The sequence below is a fragment of the Bombus fervidus genome, chromosome 7 (assembly GCF_041682495.2).
Source record: "Bombus fervidus isolate BK054 chromosome 7, iyBomFerv1, whole genome shotgun sequence".
Classification (NCBI taxonomy): Eukaryota; Metazoa; Arthropoda; class Insecta; order Hymenoptera; family Apidae; genus Bombus; species Bombus fervidus.
The window spans coordinates 4,683,064-4,704,941 of NC_091523.1; the positions used below are offsets into that span (position 1 = coordinate 4,683,064).

At 40.5% G+C, this 21,878-nt stretch overlaps 2 protein-coding genes across 8 annotated transcripts in view; one reads left to right on the plus strand and one right to left on the minus strand.

Annotated features, from left to right (window-relative positions):
* LOC139988965 (uncharacterized) overlaps positions 1-1,844 on the plus strand; it is a 41,094-nt gene extending 39,250 nt beyond the window's left edge. For all 5 annotated transcript variants that reach the window (XM_072006791.1, XM_072006789.1, XM_072006790.1 and 2 more), the window contains 2 exons: positions 872-1,070; positions 1,659-1,844. In XM_072006791.1, the coding sequence (XP_071862892.1) occupies positions 872-1,070; positions 1,659-1,707 (248 nt within the window). In that variant the 3' untranslated portion in view covers positions 1,708-1,844. The remainder of the gene's footprint in view (positions 1-871; positions 1,071-1,658) is intronic.
* Positions 524-21,878, minus strand: part of LOC139988964 (uncharacterized) — a 78,837-nt gene continuing 57,482 nt past the window's right edge. For all 3 annotated transcript variants that reach the window (XM_072006788.1, XM_072006786.1, XM_072006787.1), the window contains 5 exons: positions 15,008-15,328; positions 4,995-6,858; positions 4,136-4,698; positions 2,490-2,610; positions 524-2,399 (listed from right to left, as the gene is read on the minus strand). In XM_072006788.1, the coding sequence (XP_071862889.1) occupies positions 2,363-2,399; positions 2,490-2,610; positions 4,136-4,698; positions 4,995-6,858; positions 15,008-15,320 (2,898 nt within the window). In that variant the 5' untranslated portion in view covers positions 15,321-15,328 and the 3' untranslated portion in view covers positions 524-2,362. The remainder of the gene's footprint in view (positions 2,400-2,489; positions 2,611-4,135; positions 4,699-4,994; positions 6,859-15,007; positions 15,329-21,878) is intronic.

The following is a 21,878-nucleotide window of genomic DNA, read 5'->3' on the forward strand; positions in this document are numbered from 1 at the left end:
ATTACAAGGCGAATGCGTTTCAATCCGCGTTTCGTACGCATCGAGAATACCGGCCTTCCAGTTGTTTTACATTCGTGTAAGATCAGCCGCGTACATGGATGCAATGCAGTTCGCTTCTTGAACGATGAAAAGAACATCGTTGAGAAACGTCTCGGGCTAGTTCGAGTCAAAGAACTATTGTATCGAGTGTTTATCGGCTAGAAGGGCAAGGGGAGATGTTCTGTAATACATCTCTGCAATAAGAATAAGAATTAAGAAATTGATCGCTTCAGTTTTGCATACGGTTGACCATAAAAGACAAACCTCTAAAATCTCTTTTTTCTTTTTTTTTTTTTTTTTTTTTGGAAAATATAGATGGATGAACATGTGAAAATTGATTGCTCTTGTAAAATACATGATCTTTCAAAATCTTTGACGGAAGAAATATTTAATTTTACTTAATAGGATTTATGTAGTGAGAAAGGATGAGACGTCGAAAATTATCATAAAAAGGAAAAGTGCACGAAGACTAAATTAAACCAGATCAAATCTTTCCGATGACGTTGTATTTGTAATTTTTAGCAAGTTTAAGTCCTTATAATGATACATAAGCGAAATATTAATTTTCGTGTTCTAGATTACTTGTCTAGATGTTCTCTACGGATTATAAAATGTTATTACGTTGTTTGAATTTGTTTATAAATCTTACTTATTAACATTATCGAGTTTTATCAAATCGTCCATGTTCGTTCATAAGCTATCTATTGTCTGCGAATAAATAATTCGAAGTTATAGTAATAGAAATTTCCTTTGCAAATCTATTTGTCATATCGATCGCTGCTTAATTTTTCTTCGCATAATTCGTAATAATTATCGTATATATTTATTACAGGTATCTTTATAAAATCGGTATTGCCAGGAGGGCAAGCCGCGGAAGATGGCCGTTTGCGTGCGGGTGACGAGATCTTGGCAGTGAATGGCCACGTTTGCCATGACTTGACCCATAAAAAAGCCGTTCAACTATTCCGTAACATCAAAACTGGACCGATTGCCTTGCATCTTTGTAGACGCGTTAAAAATAAAGAACTACAGTAAGTATGGCAGTACTGTACTCTTAGGCACAGCTTTCTACGATTTTTATCAGTGTCCTCTAGTATTAACGTTAGCTGATCGTATAGGAAAGAAATTCATCAAGTTAACATAAGACTGTTATAAAATTTTAACTTTAGTACAGTCATGCTGATTATGTAAAAAGGGAATGAGTCACATTTTTCCTCAATATATTTCATTCGTAAGAATGGATCTACAAAAATGAAATTGAAATCTTTTAGCAGCATGTGCGTAAAATTTGGAATTACAACTAAAGAGTGCAAAAAAGAAATACATAGTGCCTAAATTATACTTGGGAAGCACAGCCCTTTCATATTATTTTGCCTCCTGTATTTCCAAAATATTTATAATTTTCTCTTCCTTAAATTTATGTACATTTTCTCCATAAACATTGTAGGAATGTGAATATTTTCGCTATACAGCGATCTTAGTGATTATTTAGCATCAATAACCGAACCTAAATTCTTACGTAACCAGCACGATATATACTAATTCCTTAATTGTATAAAATATATTACAGTTTGAGATTAAGAATGGTATCTTAAATAATTTACGACATTATCTTTCAGGACAACGAAGGCTAAGTCGTGCGCAGATCTTTTGCTCGTCGACACGTGAAAAGAAGCTGTACAAGAAGATTGTAAAAACGAAGAAAATACTTTGTGACCTCTGTAAAAATGAATTGGGAACCTGTACATATTGTAAATTTGTAAAGTTCCTTGAAAATAAAATTATTATTTAATAACTGTTCAAAAGTTGTTTCGTTGATCGTTGCACATCATTGTTACGCATAACAGATCCTTAAGCACCTTTAAATTACAGCCCCTTTATTGTCCTCTATAATCCTAATAATCCTAATAATAATAATAATAATAATAATAATAACAACAATAATGATAATAATAATGATAATAATAATAATAATAGTAATAATAATAATAATAATAATGTCAGAAATCGTATACAATGAATTCACGCTGCTGTAACGTATCTCTATAAAATCTTACAGTCATAATAATAATAACATAAGAATAAAAATAATATATAATAATGGTCAATAATAACTAATAATAATAATAATTTGATAATAGACTTAATTCCTACGCAACTGCAGCATCGCAGTAAATAAATTAATTGAAACAAACATCAAAGATCAAAGATTCGTTCTGATAGACTAGAATCCTAAAACTTCGTATGCAGCGAACACTAGATCTCTTAGAGTTAAACCGAAAGAGCACTTCCTGTGGGCAGCTTCGTCCACGTTGCTTCCTTCTCAGCACGGCGCGGATTTTTGCGTACTTTTTGGATACCTGCAAACAGTTATGTTCTCTATAGATTCATTCATTTTACACACACTTAGCTTTTAAATCTAAAAATATGGATAAGAGTTTTATAAATACCTGTGTCTCCTTGTGATTTCCAATTCAACTGGACCTTCTCTTACTGCTTTGAACAATTCGATAACTTCTTGATGTGTGTAGCCACGCAGCACCTTTCCATTTAAACTTAGGATTTCGTCACCTACGGAAAATGTTTAAGCGCTGCGTCAATTAAATGCTTATATTCATCTCATTCTCTAAGTATTCAAACCATCGTTTGATCCAAAAGAAAGAATTTCGAAATTTGAAGCAGCTCAAAGGAGTTTATTGGCAACAGCTAAAGATGTATCGATCCTGTACTTATGCAACCGAAAGATACCGGCGCGGCAGTCCGTTAGCATGCGGCAGGTTGCAGTAACACGAGGAAACCGCGAACGTTCGCGTGCTCGAAAAAAGTGTGGAGATCGGTTGAAACTCGAAACGCATTGCATGAAACTTGCCTACAGAACGTGCTGCCGCCTACCGCGACGAGAAATTTGTAAAAATCACGAAAGAGACGTGTGCGCGAAATTCGATTCGACGTTGACACCGTGTCTCTTCTTCCTGGTGGAAACTCCATATTTCGTTTCGATCAGATCTTTACTATTCCTGTTTCTGGTATTTGATAGCATTTCACAGCAAGTATTTGAATTTTACAGTATTATAGTACTATAATACTTAAAGATGTATTTTATTTTGATAAGGTAAGACCGACCATTGTATTTTTGTATCTTTTGACATCGTATTTCGATCAAAGAACACATATTTTCCAGCATTGGCAGGCTAGGCAAGTTAATCAAATTATTGAATCTACGAAACGAAATTTCAAATGAAAATCGCCAGCAAATAAACAGGCTGTCCGTGTCTGCGTCCACTCAATATTCATTAAAATCTCTGACTGCGTCAGACCTACCAATCGATCCAATTCACAGGTCCATTCTTCCTGCGTTCTATAAACGTAACCAAAAAGGTCCAATAACGTAACCGTGAGTCCCATTTAACTTGCTCGCCTTTGGCAACGAAGAAAGCGACAGAAAAGATCCCGTTGACAAAGCTGGCGACGAGGTCGCCAAGCCAAGTCCAGTGGCACGCCGCTTCAATAGGCGGGAAAAGAAAGAGTTGGCAAAAATGAAAAGGAAAAAAAAACAAAGGGACCGGGGAACGGGAGAGGAAACGAGAAAGGGCACGAAGAGTGCCGGACTGTTTAGAAATGCACGCGACGTCAGGCGTCGGATTAAAGATTCGAGGTGTGTCCGACGCGTCCATGGCGTGAATGCACGAGGAACGACGAACGCGTACGTGACGCATCGACACGCTCGATCCACACCGTGATCCTGAAATAGCGAACTATGTCGATGGAACGAAATCCTTGCGCGATCCACGCCAGAGAAATCTGCGATCGATTGCGTCACGGTCACAAAGGAATGGTAACGTGAGAGATTACACGCCGCAACACTAAGCCCGTAAAAGGAATTGAGAAGCTCGCGATAGATCTTCGAGGAGATCGTTTCCAACTGCACCGATCGATACGTTTAGATTACCGATCCGGAGGTATTTTTTTTGCAAGATTTAAAGCCGGTATCGAATGTCATACTCTTTGAATGTCACGGTCTACGACTCTCGAGCAAACTATCGACAAGTACCAATTTAATTACCAATTCCAAGCTCGTTAAACTAGTTTACGTTACCTTGGAACAGCGACTTGGAGACGTCAGCTTGACCACCGGGGAAAATCCTCCTTACGAAGATGCCCATTTCACCGCGAGGGCTGTCTCTGCCACCCACCACACTGAAACCGAGACTAGGCTTGCCGTAGCCCTTCTCGAATTTAGCAATGTGTCTCGATAAGTAATGTTGCGGCTCCATCGTCGATTCCAAATTACTTTCCACGCCCTTCCGTTCTTTGGACATGCAAGAAAGCGGCAGAAAGTCCGGCCTTTTCGTCGACTGAATGCCTTCATCCGCGGCAGGTGTGCTCGATTGATTCGATTGTACAGTTTGCCTCGTTTCACTGTCGATCAACGACAGATTCGAAAGATTCTTTGCATTTTCCAGGTACTCGTACTCGCCAGGTAAAGTCGGAGGGCTGACATACACTTGCGGCACTGTCTCCTCGAACGCGGTCATCAGACGTATTTTGTTACCGGTGAAAGATCTTAGAAACTCTTGTACCTCCTCCAGGCTTTCCAGCGTCCTCAGCTCCTTCCCTTCAACCTCGACGATCTCATCACCGAGCCTTAGTCTTCCGTCTCTGTTAAAATTGAACTTTATTATATGACTGCGTGGAAGTAAAACCAAGAGCAGTTGATTTAGGCAGATGATTATTTATCGAGAAACTCTGGTGGAACTCGATAAATTACTATCTATTCCTATACGCTCTAAACTATCTCTAAACAACACTTAAATATTCTCTGATAAGATTTTACCTCTGACATTTACCTATTACTTATGATATGATACTCTGATAAACTATGTCATGTCGATAGACCCTTTGATCTACTATATATACAACTCCTTCGAACTCCTTTGTACAACGCCTAAACTTACCTATGCGCTATTCCATCGCTTTCCAACTGAACAACGATATACCGCAACTCGCCTAAACGTTGCTGCGCCAAGCGGATGCCCAAATTTTCTTTTGGATCTCTCTTATTCAGTTGTACCAATCGACATCGTCTAACCCTCTTCGGTGGTTGAATTATGTCACTGAGAAACCTACTCTTGTCTTGTTGTAATCTCATTCGATGCGGTGAGATATCCAGCGATTTTGGTGAACTTTGCAACGTGGTCAGCCCGTTCCCGCAAATTGGAAACTGAGAATTCATCGTGACATCGTCGTACGTCTGATGAATGCTCGGCAGCAATCTCCCCGAATTACTCTGATGCCACCTAAGCCCGTCTATACCGTCGTTCAACTCAGACGTACCAGCCCGAACGACGTCTGCCTCGGAAAGCTTTCTCATCCTGGTATCGCTACTGTTCTCCTGTTCTTGGCACTCGCTGGGAGTAGAGCTCCTGATAGGCTTCTCCAGTTCCGAATCGACCACGCTGCTAGTATCCGAACTATCCGTACACTTCAAACTTAAACCTTCATTTTCCGAAGCTGCCGCTGACTCTCCTCTAGGCCCGTCACTATCGTACCCAGACTCGTTCGAGCTAACGTAATGAGAGGAAAGCCTCTGCTCACCACTGGGCGCGGAGTTCCGTCTGTGGCTCCTCAACGCTGCCACCATGTCCAGGTCTACGTTTAACGAGGACGTCTCGGAAAATCGAGATTCGTTGATCCTTCCGGCAAAGTCGACTCTATCTTGGCCAGTTTCTGGATGTTGAACAGTCGCGTTACCTCGAAGGGACATCGGACTGCTATCGTACGAATTGTAGCAGCCCGTGTCTTCCTGCTGGAAATTGTCGTCAATCCTCTCCAAATGACCAGGGTTTAGACTGTACCTATCCTCGCATCTGCTCGAACTCTTCCGAAACTCAGTGTACGAGTTCCGTCCGCTTTTCGAGGTAGGCTGTTCCTGAGACTTGTTCGGATTTCCCCTGGCCAAGTTACCGTTCCTGGTGCGACGACGTCCAAGCGTGGTCGTTCCGGTATACGTATCCTCGATCTTCAACGCGGGAAAATGTTCCTCAGAGGCAGTCTTGAACAGTCGTTCGTCTTTAGAGGCGAACGTACTGTGACGTTCCTCGGGTAGGACGGATAGTTTCGATCGTAGGAAAGCGTACGGAAAGCTAGACTTCTTGGCTTCCTTGAAGTCACAGCTACTGCTCTTCCGCATCGGCGATTCGTTTCGGGACTGGCCAAAGTCACAGGGACTGAAGCTCGTTATCGATGGATTTCCCAGGGGATATAAGCTCGCGGTAGCGTCTTCGATATGCTCGTCGAACGCGTCGTCATTTTGACGATCCGCTAGATTGTCGCAAGATACGGTTTTATCCTTGCGGTTCGAGATCTGTAAATCGATCCCTTCCGACGGATCGTCTCCCTTTACGTAAGTCGGGCTGGTGTTCAGCTGACTAGTGCTACAACTTCTAAACAAATTTTCCTTCTCGGTGGTCTTTAGTCTCTCGTCCATGTTTTGCGAACGTCTGTTACTTCTCGCCGAGTTGAGCATTCCCGTGGAACCCATGCGGATGAAGAACGATTTAAAGGGAGAAGGTGATCTATGGAAAGTTCCCGGTATTCTCTTTTCTAGCTTGCTATCTTGCTTCGGATCTGGCACTGACTTGTCCGTTTTCGGGCTAATATTGTTATTGCTAGCTGCCGTGCAACTGTTATTGTTATTAGCGCTACCGTTTCCGGCGTCGGACCTTTCGGAAATGGAGCAAATCGTTTCGCGGGAACCAGCCCGCCGGAACGAATCTATCTTCTTGCTCATTCTACGACCCCAGACTCCAAAACTCGAGCCTGAAAAAAGCGGAATGTCATGTCACGACCATTTGCGCGGAGTCTATAAAATACACATACTCTATTATTCCAAAACAATTAAATGTCTAATATTTAGAAACAGTACCATAACGAGTACACGTTGTAATTTAAGAGAAGTAACGACTCATCTTCGCTATGCAGAAGTGAAAAATTTCGGAGAATCGAGCGGAGCAAACATTCAGCTGCACGAGTCGCAGCAGTCGGGCAAAAGAAGAGATACCGGGCCATCCCGCGAGACGAAAAACCACCAGTCGGCATCCTCATTCGCGGTCGACATATGGTCGTCCGCAGGAACGGGCAAGAGGAAGTCGGGTATGCGCGACTGAGGCAAGCAGGTCGACCGATGGTTCCGCGTATTTTGGGACTACTTTTTCGAGGTGTGAGCCCGGTTAACGGGGCCGGGCCATTCGCTCCTATACCATGGGAAACAATTGTCAGGCTGCTCAGGTATCGGGTACACGTGTTTTGCGATAACGCTCGCACAACAGACGGACTGCCGACTCGTGATACGACCTCGTTAACCCGTCGCCTCGCGATTTCTTTAATGGTTGCTCGTGTGCGCGCCACGCTTCGTTATTTAACCGATCCAGCAACGTGATAGATATATGTTTCGTCTGAGAAATCATCGAATGCGTAAGTACTAACTATTGAAAGTTGGCTTTTAGAGCTGTAGGTCAGGGATTAATTGGTCAATGGCTTGCAGAAAGGAATGAATAAGCTTTAATAAATTGGTAAATTGGTAAATTGCAAGCGATCCTAATTTTATAAGCATTTCGTTCCTATTTTATTCGAAGGAATAGCTTTCGTAGATATTGTTTGAAAAAAAAGTATCGTTACCTGTCGAATATAAGCTGGTGTATAGTAGCATGCAGAAATGCGACTTTTTTAATTATGAGGAAAAATTGTAGACGAATTTGAAGAGTTCAGACCTCATTAACAAGACGCCTTTTGCATTTCTAATATGACGAGATGCCTTTATAGGTTATAACGACGAATATTCATGAACTGAAGAAAGAAATGAGTTTAAGTAACGCCACACTGTGTCTATCTGGAACGTAACATATTTGGGATGAATACGATATCGTTACGTAATTGATCAATTCTGCCAAAATTAATTTTCATACAGTCTATCTTCGTCTAACAAAGATTTTACCCAGTAGACTTCCGAATATTCGAAAATTTGAGGAACTAAGAAACTTATTGTATCTGTTTCGTCTGCTTTATTTCACAGTTCTGAAAAAACGAGAAGCAAAACGAGGCCAAAACCTGCTTCGCGCAATATTTATTTGATCAGATTCGTACGATGCAATAACGTACCCATCTTTATTTAACTCGCGGCTGTATTAATATTAGAGTTTCGTTCCGGCTCCTCGGACGCATACTACGCCATTATGTTCTAATGCAAATTGAAAGACAAAAAAATAAGAATAAATGGCACAATGGGGATGCGACTCGTAATTCTTCGAATTAATCTCACAGGGATAAAACGAGAGAATTCATGATAAATCGAACACGGCGTGACAAGTGCGATGACTTACACTCTCATTAAGGTAACAAGTTGCATCCGTGCACCACAGTGCACAATTAAAGCGTGCATGTATTTCCATATGAACGCTATCAGCGTCATATACAGTACGGCCGCGATGACGGTGAAGCGTCATCGCTTTATCCTTGATTAATTAGTTCCTTAATTAATCAAGCACGGAACACCGCTCGACGTAACGATAATTATATTGAGCGATGCAATAAAAATGATTACGGTTACTTTTGTTCATGCTATAGCGAAAGATATTGAGAAAGTGACATTGATTTTCAAATAAAAATTAACGTAAGTGAAATATACCATGGTCTTGGTAAAAGGTCGCGACTACCGGGATGTAGTTTGAATCGATTGAAATAGATTTTTAAACGTGAGATTCTTTATGGAAATTATAATATTTGTAGTTTTGCGTAAAATGTAATTTTGTAAGCGATGTTCTTGCAACTGATAACGACGCATGAAACGTGAAAATAAATGAAAGTTATTCTATATCTTTTTCCATTACGTAACAAAATGTCATCTCTTTGGAAAACTACTCATATTTCTGTAAATCGTTCCCACTGTTTGTCACGACGAGTGATTAATCTTCGTATTTCACTTAATGTTTCTTATTTCAACACCAAAGTCACGACAGCATATTTCATTTCGCGTGGAAGTTCAGTTTTTATGACACGTGCATCGCGCGTGCAAATAAATGTATAAGCTAATATTCGTTATTACTTTAATTTAATTAGTAACTATGTTGAGTTACTATATAATTTTCCAGGTCATTCTATGCTGTAAAATATTATACATAAAACATTAAAGTTTGTGAGATCGAAATTATACGCTACTTATATAATTTATATTCATTTATATTAATATCATTAAGAAAACCTTGCTGTTTACTTTAAACAGCCAATAATATAAAAAAGCAAACCGTAGCTATGTTTTAGATAACCTTTTCAATCTTCCATTACAAAGTATCAGCACAGGGTAATCATATTCCGTTATAACAAGCTTTTTCTTGATAATAATTTGTCGAGACTAAATATATTCGCTTTACATCTGTAGAATAGCTTAAAATCTTTGTATCGCAACATGTAACCTCAAGAACGTCTCGCAAGACAAATATTAAGTCTTTCGCGTGTTATCGTAAAACGAAAATAATACAACTATCTTATCTATTATCATTACCATAAGTTACATCTTAATAAAAACCTATCCTCTTTAATTCTGCAGATTGCAACTCTAATTTGAACAACCTATGTAACCTCGATTTTCACATTTCCTAAAACAATTCCTCCCGTAAGAACAAAAACACCTTCGAGTTATCTTCTTTAACCGCGAACTTCTATATGGCAGCTAAAATCCAAGGTAAACAATATCTAACGAAAACGAGCCAGAGGAATGTTGCAGTAATTAAAATTAACGTTATTAACGATCTCCCATGAGATCCTATTTAATCTAATTACTTGAATCTCAGTTATGAAAATGAAGCATAATTTTTACGAGTGGAGACACATTATGGACATCGTAACCTTGTTACAAAAGCGACTGGTGAATAGGGCACTCGTACGGTACACACGTTATCCTCAAAACTCGCGTTCCTATCCATTAATCCACTGGACACATAATGATAACGCGGTTTAATAAATTAGTCGTATCATGTGTATTCTATCTATCATGTGTATCGCGATAATGATACGGCGAACAGATCCGTTAAATCAACAGCTATTTAACGAACATTTTCGCGAATAACAAACGAACGATAACGCAAACGCTTGAGTTATACTCTCCGACGCTGAGCAACGTTGTTAAGCGTAATTTTTAAAATGACACACGCACATGTATGTCGGTGGTCGTTTAGCAGCCTTTTTAAGGATTACCTAGGAACGTATGGTCCTGCCAGAGTCGAAATGGTTAAGACAGTCACGAGCCCTACGTTGAAACATTGAAACTTCTCCACTTGGCGACTTCGATATTCCGACACAGTTTATTGTCCTCCAAAAAGTCTCAGCCGTGGTTCAAATTTGTCAGGATCGTCGACTCGCTCTGCACGCTTCGAACGTATCGTCAAACAAAATCTCAAATCCGTTGACTGTTAAGCGGAATCGTGCTTCGTCAGTGGCATAATTCGCAGTCAGTATCAGTGAATCGTTCATCATCCACGGATATAAAATCTCCTTCAAACAGTCAATTCAATTACAACGTCTAGAGCAACCTTCTCTCTCTCTCCCCCAGCTGGCTGGTATTTAGCTTTTCAAGACGAGTCGAACGAGTGGAAGTTCGCGAGGAAAAAGCTGAACGAAACGCGTCACCGCTAGTCACCGAGGGTACACTGTTTCCAGGGAGGAACAAGAACGGCACTAAGAGCCGACAACGCGTTATAATCCGCACTTTAATTCTAGAAGAAGGCACCGTAACGCGGGCAGACGCGTGGCCTGTTATAAACCGAGGCTCCGACCCGACAAGTAGTTTCACGATGCTTTTTGAAAGCGAGACGCTTGTAAGTGCTTCACTTTTGCTAATTTTCGAAATATTCGCGAATGCTAAATATGTACCGCTAATGCTTCGCGCAAATTGCTGTCGCGTTAAGCGTCGTTCACATTGTCGTACGTTTGAATTTGTACTGCCCGATCAATCGTAAGAATCGAAGACACTAATTTATGGTACAAAAAATGTGACTGCGCGATGAACCGATAAGATGTAACTTCGTTGAATATCGTAATCCACGCGGTTGCCTACAACAATCTTTTACTATTCCTCTATTTTTCAGGCGTTAATTATTCAGACATTTTTTCACCAGAGAATCTGAACGATACTTTATTTTATGTTTCATTACTGTGCATTTTTGCAAATATATATGTATTATCAATTTATCACTTTTTTCGCTTCAACCGCTTTATCAATTTATTGCTTTTAACGAAAATTTAATTATTTACATTAAACATTAAATTATTAAGAGATCATTTCTTAAGAATATCAAATATTCACGTATATATATACATATTCTTCAACGCATTTTACGTTAACGATATACAAATAGATCCATTTAACATTGGCAAACATTTCGAAAGTCCAAAAGACACATACAGTGTGAAGAGATCCTTAACCTAACAAGCGTTAACGAGAGCAGGGACCATGTATATTTTAAGCTGGTAAGTGAAAAACACGAATGGAAAATTTATTTTCAATCTTGTTAAGTAGTTACGTTGTATTCGCGTTCTTTAACCATTTTTAAAAGAACTAGCGGTTAATAATGAAAAAATAGAACAAAATTTATCGAGCTTAGAATAGATTTTCCAATAGAAAAGAGTTTGAAAAGGATCGCATTCCAGAGCAAAGAATGTTGCACCTGCAAAGACATCCAGCTGCGCTTAGCTCGTTCTAACGAAGCGAGTGACTCGCGCCGCGATTAGTAAAAGGATGCGAAGTTGAAGCGTTAGCGGCTCATCGCCGGCTTTAGAAAGAAGTCAAACCACAGTATCGAACTTCTATACTGCTAGAGCAACAGTACCTTGGGACCCGTTGCCACGAAGCAAAGGACACCGAAGCCATCAGAGCATGCAATTCTGTTCGAGAGCACTTAGATTCGCCACATCAGGAAACGGTGTCCTCTGTATGTATTGGTCAACAAAGAAACGGGCACGTGACGGTGATACTATCTCTTCCTTGAGGAAATTCTTTTTCCACATTCTCGTTCCAAAAGCTCTTTACAGATAAACGATTTTGAGAAATCATCTTTTTTGTCTTATTTCTTTGATTTCGTTTCTTTGATATTTATATTATTGTTATTGTTAATCGTAAGATATTGAGCAGAATAATCTTCCTTCAAAGAGGTAGTAATATCGACAAAGATTTAGCTGAATAATCCATAAACGTGATCCATAAACTTTTTTTATATGAATAAACCAAATTGCCTAATTCCCATTTCTCCTAAAATCCCAATTCTTAACTCCGTTATCTTTAACGAACTGTAAACGATCTAGGTATCTTCATATATAGAAGCAACGAAGAAATGTCCAGTTAAGATGTATTCGCCTGACAGCAAGCCGACCACTCGGCAAAGTGTTAATTTGTTAATTTCGCGTGACGCGTGCGCCGCAGTGAGATGCTTTAAAGCGGTTGACCCTCGAACTTTCGTACACACATACCATCTCGAACTGTCTTCGTACAATTTGAATGTGAAAATCGTGGCTCGCTCGTACCTACTCCACGAACACGAATAGAAACACGAACTCGTCTCTTTTTCCCGATGATCGCCACGTCCTGCCACGCCGTTCTAGAGCTGGTTAAGGCTCGTTCTGGTTTGAACGTGCGTCGCATGCGACGCTTACCGATTTTGTAAATGAATCGCTTTTGTTGCCGATCGAACCACAGTCTGTACCGTAACGACCAAAAGGGTAACCCACGGTTAACTGTACTTTTTTTTAGCCCGTTATCATAGCGCCCGCGATCGATTACTCGCGTGAAACACGATAACGATCACGATTATCCACGCCGTTTAGCGACTCTGTCACATCCCTTCGAGTAGTAGAAACTACCGGGCCAATTAAATTGATTTAGATCCTCCGATAAAAGTGGAAAAGTCAGGCAACGATACGTGCGCCCAATATTATTGCTTTTGTGAAACTTTCGCACGTCATTCCGCCGCTTAATAAATTAACACGACGCTTATTTATCAAAGCTAGCTTTTTAATTTCTTGATCGACCGTCTAGAATTCTTATAAATGAAACATCTTAATGCTATTAAGTATAGAAGCAAAAAGATACCTAGAATAATACATTCCACTATAATTCTGTACGCTAAACCAACTTATATCTTCCATAACCACCGACTGCACATGAATAATTATTTGTAAACATCGAATTATCCAAACTTCTAACGTTCATTGTAACGGTCAAGTTTGACAGCATATTCTTGCTGCGTGAGACTATTTTAAACTCGAATTTTTTAAATTAGTCAAAATTATAATACGCGATATGGAAAGCTAACAGTTTCTAATAACATCGATAAGAAAGATATCAAAAATAGGCACAAATTGAGGAAAATGTAAACCTAAGTAATAGATAGTTCGCTGCGGTCTATGATTACTGCAGCAGAAAGCAGTAATCTAACTATGATATTAATGTAAAGGAGCTAGAACTAAGATTGCTAACCAAAGTTACTTTGCACAAGGAAAACGATTGATCCGGATAATTGCACAACATGTGTTTTAACAACAAGAAAATTTTGTGCGCTGAAACCATTAACCTTGCTAGTCTGTTCGAATGCATCACAATAGATGTAATTTCCGTTCATCTACAAGCATAGTCATGAAAACATCGCTGTAGAATATGTCCACATTGGATTTGTGTTGTTCTTAGTATTATGATAGTACGTATTATGCTTATTAATCGTACCTGAATGAACTTTGAGTATTCCGCGCATCCTGTGGTCGCGCTATAATAATTCATAAATTGCGCAACCGTTGTCCATCGTGATGCAACCTAACCCGCATTCCTCTATGTAACGAACATTTCGCTCCTTCGACAGGTGGAGGTCGTGAGATAAGTCGAAAAAATTAAAGATGCCCGTCTAGGCGAAATCGCTCGATCGATGCGGATCGAGGATCGCGAGTCGAGTTCGCGGATTCGTGCCTCTCGGGAAGAACAATCCTACGAGTAACTCTACATTTTTCGAAGAAAAATAGCCGAAACGTTTCTTCCATTCGTCCCGAGTTTAGAAAGTCGATGAGTGATGACGACATTATGCGTTCCAGACACGTTTCGATGGTTTAAAACGGTGTCATTGCCTGCGACGGTGATAATGAATGAAGATTTTATGTAGTATTCGCTGTGATAAGGTAGGAGAAGATGGAGAGCCAATTGAGAAATTCTGTAATCTTTTAATACGTCGATGTAACTTTTGTCAGGAAACTAGATGTACGACACTCTTTAAAAACTTACGTCAAAAACGTAAAGCATGATTTATTATAAAATTTACTAAAACATTAATAAAAGCTATAAAAGAATGCCTCTCCGGTGTCCCATTTATTTCTTTTTTATTCGTAATATTTTCGAACTATGAGGAAACGTAACAGTCATTAAACGCGTCCTCGATAGCTAAACGCTTGTCAACACGAGAAAACCGATGGCGTTTATTTGTCCCTATGGATAATTATAAACTTCTGACTTCGTTAAATGCATTGTGAATCGCGTCATTGGCTACTTGTACCCAGTCGTTAACACGAACCATAATTTGTTCGATTGCTGACAAAATTACAGCGTCGATTTCGCTACGATGTTCATGCCTGAGATTGTTCGCAATTACAACACCGAAAAAAAAGAGTGAAATAAGTCGAAACCTACAGCGATAGATACGCTGCCTGCCGCGAGATACTCAATAAATACAAAATGACAAGGAATATTGTTCAAAATGATCGATCTTGCTTCTCATGTAACCTATGTAGCCTTTGAAATTTTTTACGCCACCTCATTTCACATATCGTTATGCATTTTATAAGGAAAAGCGAATACTTTTTACTGTAATCTATCTCTGTCAATAGTAAATTTTTCTATTTCATCCTAACTTTGTTCGTTTTATTATCGTACGGAAATATTTACCACGCTGTTTCTCGGGCTCGTGTTCGACGATGAACGCAGGAACGGCCGTGACCATTTGATAATCGGCCTCGGCGACGTCTTGCTCCTGTTCCTGTTTAGTGGCGAGCAACGCTTGCATGGCGCTCGCGTCCCCGCAGCTTCTCCTGGTGTACTTCGTCCTCGAAACCCTCAGCAGGGCGGCTGGGCTGATGCTCTGACAGTTGTCCCGCGGCGTCGACGTCCCCGGTGGCTCGTCCAGGGTCGTCGGGCTCGACAACGAAAGGGCCACGTCGTCGGCACTATGGCGCCTTGATTTCGACAACCGCTTAAACATTCTGCCACCTGGAATCCAATCCACATGTTCCTGGGGATTAGTTTCGGTATGGAATCGATATAGAATTGTACAATTAGGTATATCAAGTATATCTCAATTAATTTCTTCGAAAATTGACACTCTAATTTGAAACGTTGAATATATTAGGGAACTAATCAGTTCATCTAGTTTTTTTCGTAAAACGATAAACGTAGCTCAATCTTTATAGCATTCGATTTGAAGTAACGGTCACGTGTAACGCTTGGCATCGATCGCAGGTCAAATTCCTGTTCATGAACGCGAGCTACCTTGAAATTTAGCTTCCCCCTAAAAACCAACAGTCACGTAAAAACAGCAACAAAGAGGTCGTATTCGTTACAATATACTAGTGAATGCGCTTCGATCCGTAACTTTCCAAGTACGATTTACCGTTCAATCCTCTTGGACGCAGCCAATACATCGTGGCTTTTTGCGATTCGATGGGAGGCAACGATGAACTCGATATAAATCACCGACCGATTCGAATCATAGCGATCAAATTCGTTCGAAAGAATAACGCGCGCGTTATATACGTTCTCGTGTTTCGGAGCGTAGTTCACCGAATACTTGAAACGAAAAAAAGAGGAACCTACGTGGAAAATAGAAAAACCATAGCCGGAAGAGATAACCGTTGTCTCCCGTAGATGCGTCATGCTTTGCTTTTTTTTTTTTTATCGATGTTTGTTCAATCTCTATAACAGGATTTTCCTTTTCTGATCAGAATAAATATTATGGTTGACTGCAATCCGATTAGAGAGATAGCAAGAAAATAACTGAAAAATGCAGAAAAATAAAATCTAACTCCCGACGTAAATATCGTAAACTATTTGTAAAAATATTACGCGTCGCCAACAATTTGCCATGATTTTCCATGGATATGCGTTTCCGCGGAAATTGAAACCGTAGGAAAAGCGAGATCTAGAAAAGTCCGCTCAACGGGATGATGACACGGAATATGCTGAAACTTTTTCCTCGACTTTTTCCTTCGTTTACTTGTTCCATGCCGGCTGTTTCTCTTGTTGGAGCGTGCACCCGTGTAAGCTTCGTCATACAGCTAAGAGAGCAAGAACCTATTCAATGCACTTCGAAGGTCGTGCCGAATGCAATGATACGAGCACGAGACCGACACGAAGCCACCAGTAATCTCGGGATTATTAATATTTCGTCGATGTACACTGCTCTAATTGGAGTATCGTAAATGAGGGAATTAAAAGAGAATCTCTTGAATTCTGTACAAGGTTTTCGCACACTTGTATCTGTAAAATTAACCCTTTTGCGTTTTTTATATGTATACGACTTCTTTTATTGGAAAAGATTAAGTTTATAATAACATTTTAAGCATCTTTTACAAAACTTTAAACAAGAAGTTTCAACAATTCGAATAATTTGAAAGCGATACTATCGTACTATCTAAACGTCGCTTTTTATTAAATGGAAACGAATGTTTGCAACTCCAGCGTTTTTCGATATTGAGGTTTAGCTTAGAAGACTCTATTGAAAGTCTTCCACTTTGACGCAAGAACGAATTCGAAGTTCGCCATAACTTGCAATTGCAACAAACAAGCGAAAAACTCACTGCATTCTTCCGTTATTCTCTCCGAATTCTCTATGTACATATATTCAATCTTTGTCATACGACCGAAGAATCTATAAAATTGTTCAACCATAACTAAAAAATTTTAGCGAATAAGCGGTTATGAAACGCATATCATCATTGTGACAAGATCGAGTTGGTACTATAACGCGGCTACGAAATTACGTTATTAACGTTCGAGTATATTGTCCGGGTGTCTTTGTTTTACATTAACTCAGTAGTATAGCTTAACCAAGTAAAGTATTTGACAATCGTATCGATGTGGACGATAATAGTCGCACTAGCTATCGAACTTGGCGAAAACGAAGGAAAAGCGACGGTCAAAAATAGGAGATCGCAGCCGTGTAAACGTCCCGTGTAATAGGGGCATTACGGCGATCGCAAGATATTATTTTCGAACGGCGCGGCGCGGCGGTAGCGCGGCTGCATGGAGAGCAATTAACTTCTCTCCTCGCGGTCGGGTACGAAGGCCGCTCGCTATTATTTATTTTCCTTCACCAAGGTCCTCTGGTTGTACGGTCAGGAGTCTAATGCACAGCCGAGAGACACAAGGCAACGGTCAACGGAACTCCCGGCAGAAAGAGACGAGGCAGAACGTCTTTCTCGGTGTGAACGTCCCGTTCCTGCAACCCTCCCACGCAACCCGCCCCACTCTGCTCTTTTCTCGTTTCCGTTCCCCAGCGTACTGCGGTGTATAATAAACGTTCTTCGATTATTAATCGAGATTTCTCACCTCGCGAACGAGATACCTCACGAACTGGTTTACATTTATTCTTGACGATTCTTCGAACCAGGCATCTCGTGAGTCGAAGTTCCATCTTTGAAATATACTAAGAAACTTTCTTATACGGTATAGCCAAATAAAGCGACTAAATCTCTAATGAAATCAGCACGTAACGATAGTTTAAAGTGTCGAAAGGCGGTAGAGAAATTGGCAATTAAATGATTAAGCTCGTCTCCCTGTTACCGCGTAAAGAAGAATTCACGTTTATCGTAGTACGGTTTCCCGTATCCTCCCTCGACTTACGAACTTCCATTTAACCCGGAGCGTACTTTGTGGCCTCTTTCTTACAATTACAGAAGGCACGCATAAAGGGGGCGTTTTCTGTCGCCAACTCTCGTAACGTTGGTATTTCTACGCGGTCAATTAGCTCGATGAGCGAGAAGGAAGGCCGCACCACGCCGTGGCGTATCGCGTCGACCTCCTTATTCTTCTCCCGGTCTTGTCTTGCTCCGGCTCTTCCTTTCCCGACGTTGGCTGCCGTTCTCTCGTCTCTAGCGTAAATTAAACCGTTTTGCAGTGAAAGTGGCCTGATTTCATCAACAAAACCAACGTTCAGGAAGAGGTTCCTTCAATGTTAACAAGATGCACATCGAGGGGAGATCGTCTACGATCATCGGACATCCGTCACCAGCCACGTTTCTTACGTTGTCGATGCTAAATTACATATATCGTTCCATCGATTCTTAGCAAAATAATCTAGGCTTCTTGCTCAACCGTAACGAATGCGATATTGCGCGCGACGCTCATTGACAGTAGTAGGTGCCGAGAGAAGATGCGGATTTGCTGGTTGGATAATAGCTCGATTCATTGGATCGGTCCTTTTGGTAAATGGACGGTCATTGGTCTGGAAAAGTAATCGTTTTGCCTTGTTTCTTCTTCGTTTATATCGTTTGAAAGAAACAATCAATTTATATTACACGGTGTGTTGTACCATAAGAAATTCTTGATTCAAAGCGGTGATACATAAAAGATGTTAAAAAAAAAAATTAAATTTAAACGCCGTACATTTCGCAAAGCACATAAAGCACGAGAGAGTTTCCTGTGGCATTGTTAAAATATGGCTGCAAGGCCCGTCAAAGAGCTATCTGATTCATCCCGACGTTTCATTAAGGAGTACATTATCGATCACAATGTAGATTGCATTTTACGTGATCGCGGGGTGAACCGCTGCCAAGAGTAAAGAGAAAACTCCGAACAACCGCCGTTCCCTCGGTTGCCGTAATGGCCCGGCACTTTCAATTTTCATTTTTCTGCTTTTCAATTATGAACACGCTCGCGTGGTACCGTCGACGAACTGTCGGTTTCAATCCCCTTTCGTTGCCATGTTCGTCGCGGCGATTTCGCGGAGCAACGGCGCGTGCATTCAAAACGTCAGATTCTTCGCTCGCAAACTCCAGGCACGAAATTAATTCATGCGCGGTTTTTTCGTTCCTGTCGACGTGTGTATCGTGTCTGCGACGCGTGAACATCCACGCACTGTAACTTGCGTCGCACAACCGACAGATTGCGTCGCTTCTTTAAGAGGGCCTCCGCGTTTTCAAAAACATCTGAATCGCGACAAACATACAGTCTGCGGGAAATCAGATGAAACGTAGGTGAAAAAATTTATGAAAATCGAAGCTGTTGCCGTTTTTTCGATTCAACCGGTTTTAATAATCGGTAACTAAATATGTGAGTAAATAAATTGATAGCTAACAGCGGTATATAGCTATTCCTGCATCTGCGATTTTCATCGACGAAACAATAAAATCGAATCGAGTGAAACGGAATGTCGATGGCTCGAATTGTAATGCAAATAGTCGAAGACCATCTAAAATAGGTGAAGCCGCGGCATTCGGGTTGCACTCGGTCGAACGTCTTACACGCAGCTTGATGGAAAACGATTAATTCTGCGGAATAAGCTGCTACACTGCTTAACGATCGTTGATTATCCATTTAAAGGACGGTTAATCAACGCGTGAAATCTTTATCAAAATCAGTGTATCTTCAATTTAATTAGCCAATTTCAACGGTGATAATAGTTTCCGATGAATGAATTCGATTTAACTCTGTATACTTAGAATGTAAGTGAAATATCCTTTTATCGGTAGCGTTAAATCGTAGAACTATACAAGTGCGTTAGAAATAATTGATACGAATTAAGAAAAAATTAATTATTTATTCTCCATGTAGTTATATATAGTACCTAATTTATACTGTTTATACTTCATAATTCCAAATAGTAACGGATACTTTCTTAGTCCACGAAGATTTTTGATTAGATCGCGATAACCCGACTCGTATCGATTAAAAGGCTTCCCCTGTCTCGTAAGAAAGCTCTCTTGAGACTAGTTCTTGTTACGAGCGCGAAGAATCTCTCATTGTTTCGCTTTATATCAGACAGTTCAACGATATTGTCGTGACTAAGGACGTGGATAGTGACATGATTATAAATTTCACTTGAACTGGAGAACCTGATATTTCGAGTAAACACCAATTATTTTCAGAAAGAGCTCACAGATTGTAAATGACAATTACGTATTGTTTTCAATCGCTACACTATTATGCCTTCTAAATTTAAGTTACTTTTGATAAGGTAGACAATTAAATACCGTTTGCACTTGCTATATTCGGATTTTAGTGCAAATTAGGAAATGCATTTCCATGGAAGGAATACATGTTATTGACGATGATACTACCACATATACAAATATGGTGCCGTCTATGTTTGAGAATGCAAAGGAACATTAATCGAGTAAAGAAATTCAGCTGACATCGAGCAAACGCCATGTAAACACGCATTGCCTATGCTCCAAACCAATCAAATCTCGACACAGTCTTATCAACATCATACCTCATTCCAGGGTTTAGGGCATCTAAAGGAACATCTGAATCAGTATTCTTTATTCCAAAAGTTCTCGACTTTGCGGACTTCCTCGAGGCAACAATCGTCGATCATCGTTCGACGATGAAGACAGACCGGCGCATCAAGATCGATTCTTGTATCCCTCGACAGGCTGCACGTTTGTTTTTTATGGATGCGTCGACGAGTTAAACTCTCGTTCCAACGGGAAAGAAGACGCGTGTCGGACGCCCCGGTCCCCTAATTAACGCGCGCACCAGATAACCGCAAAGAGTCGTTAATTCGCGCGGAAACCACCTGTCAGACACTCAAAGACGCGTTGCTCGTGTCTATTGGTCGACGTGTGACCGGTCTCATCGCGAGATCGCAAGCCACGGAACCGGCAGCGGCCGCGAAATCGACATGCCAGATCTTTGAACAGGGCCGAAACCCTTTTTCGACAGGAATACGTCGCGCCAATTATAATTGCGTACGACGGTAGGCTTTCAACCGATCGACGCTGTTGCCGGTTTACAGCTGCGATTCTGTCGCTTTAGGTTATGATTTTGTGACAATATTTGACAGGGTAGATAGCCGATGTTGAAAGTAACTACTTTTGAATTACGTGCTAGCCCAAGCGTTAATTCGTATTTCAATAAAGAAACGGAAAGCTAGAATAAAAGATTCGAATTCCTTTTACTTTTCAAAAAGAGCGGAAGGATATCTATCACGCGAGTACATCTTTTATTCATCGTACAAGATTTAGAAATCATAGTTACGTGCAGGAGAAAGCATGTAACAATTGACTGGCTGTTGACAGAAACCATGCTGGAGAAAGAAGGAAGCTGCATCTTCGCTGAAATATACCGTAGATAACCTACGATTCTTCGTGACTGAAATTACAATTACACCTACAATGTCTACTTTAAGCGAAAGTCGGTAGTAACTATTAAAAGCCAATTTACAACGAACGTTCTTAAAACATTTATGGAACATTTCATGGTAAAAAATGAGCGAAACGATGTACGCGCGAGCTCTCTTGAACATCTTCGCTACTCGTACATCTGTCGTGGCAAACAAAATGGTACCGAGGCCAGAAGCTTTATGTTGTACTAATCCGCGGTATTGATCGTATGTATTGATATTGATATGTATTGATCGTCGCAAATGCGTTTTACGTGCACGAAAGCAATATACGCGACAGAGAACCCGGTTGGATTGAAATTTTTTATTTGTATCGAAGAAAGCGTATCCGTTTTCATCGTTATTAAAAGGGAGCTTTCCTTTTTGGAATTCTGCCGAATGCCGAAGTACCTTAGAAACGCGGCAAGCGTCCGGCCA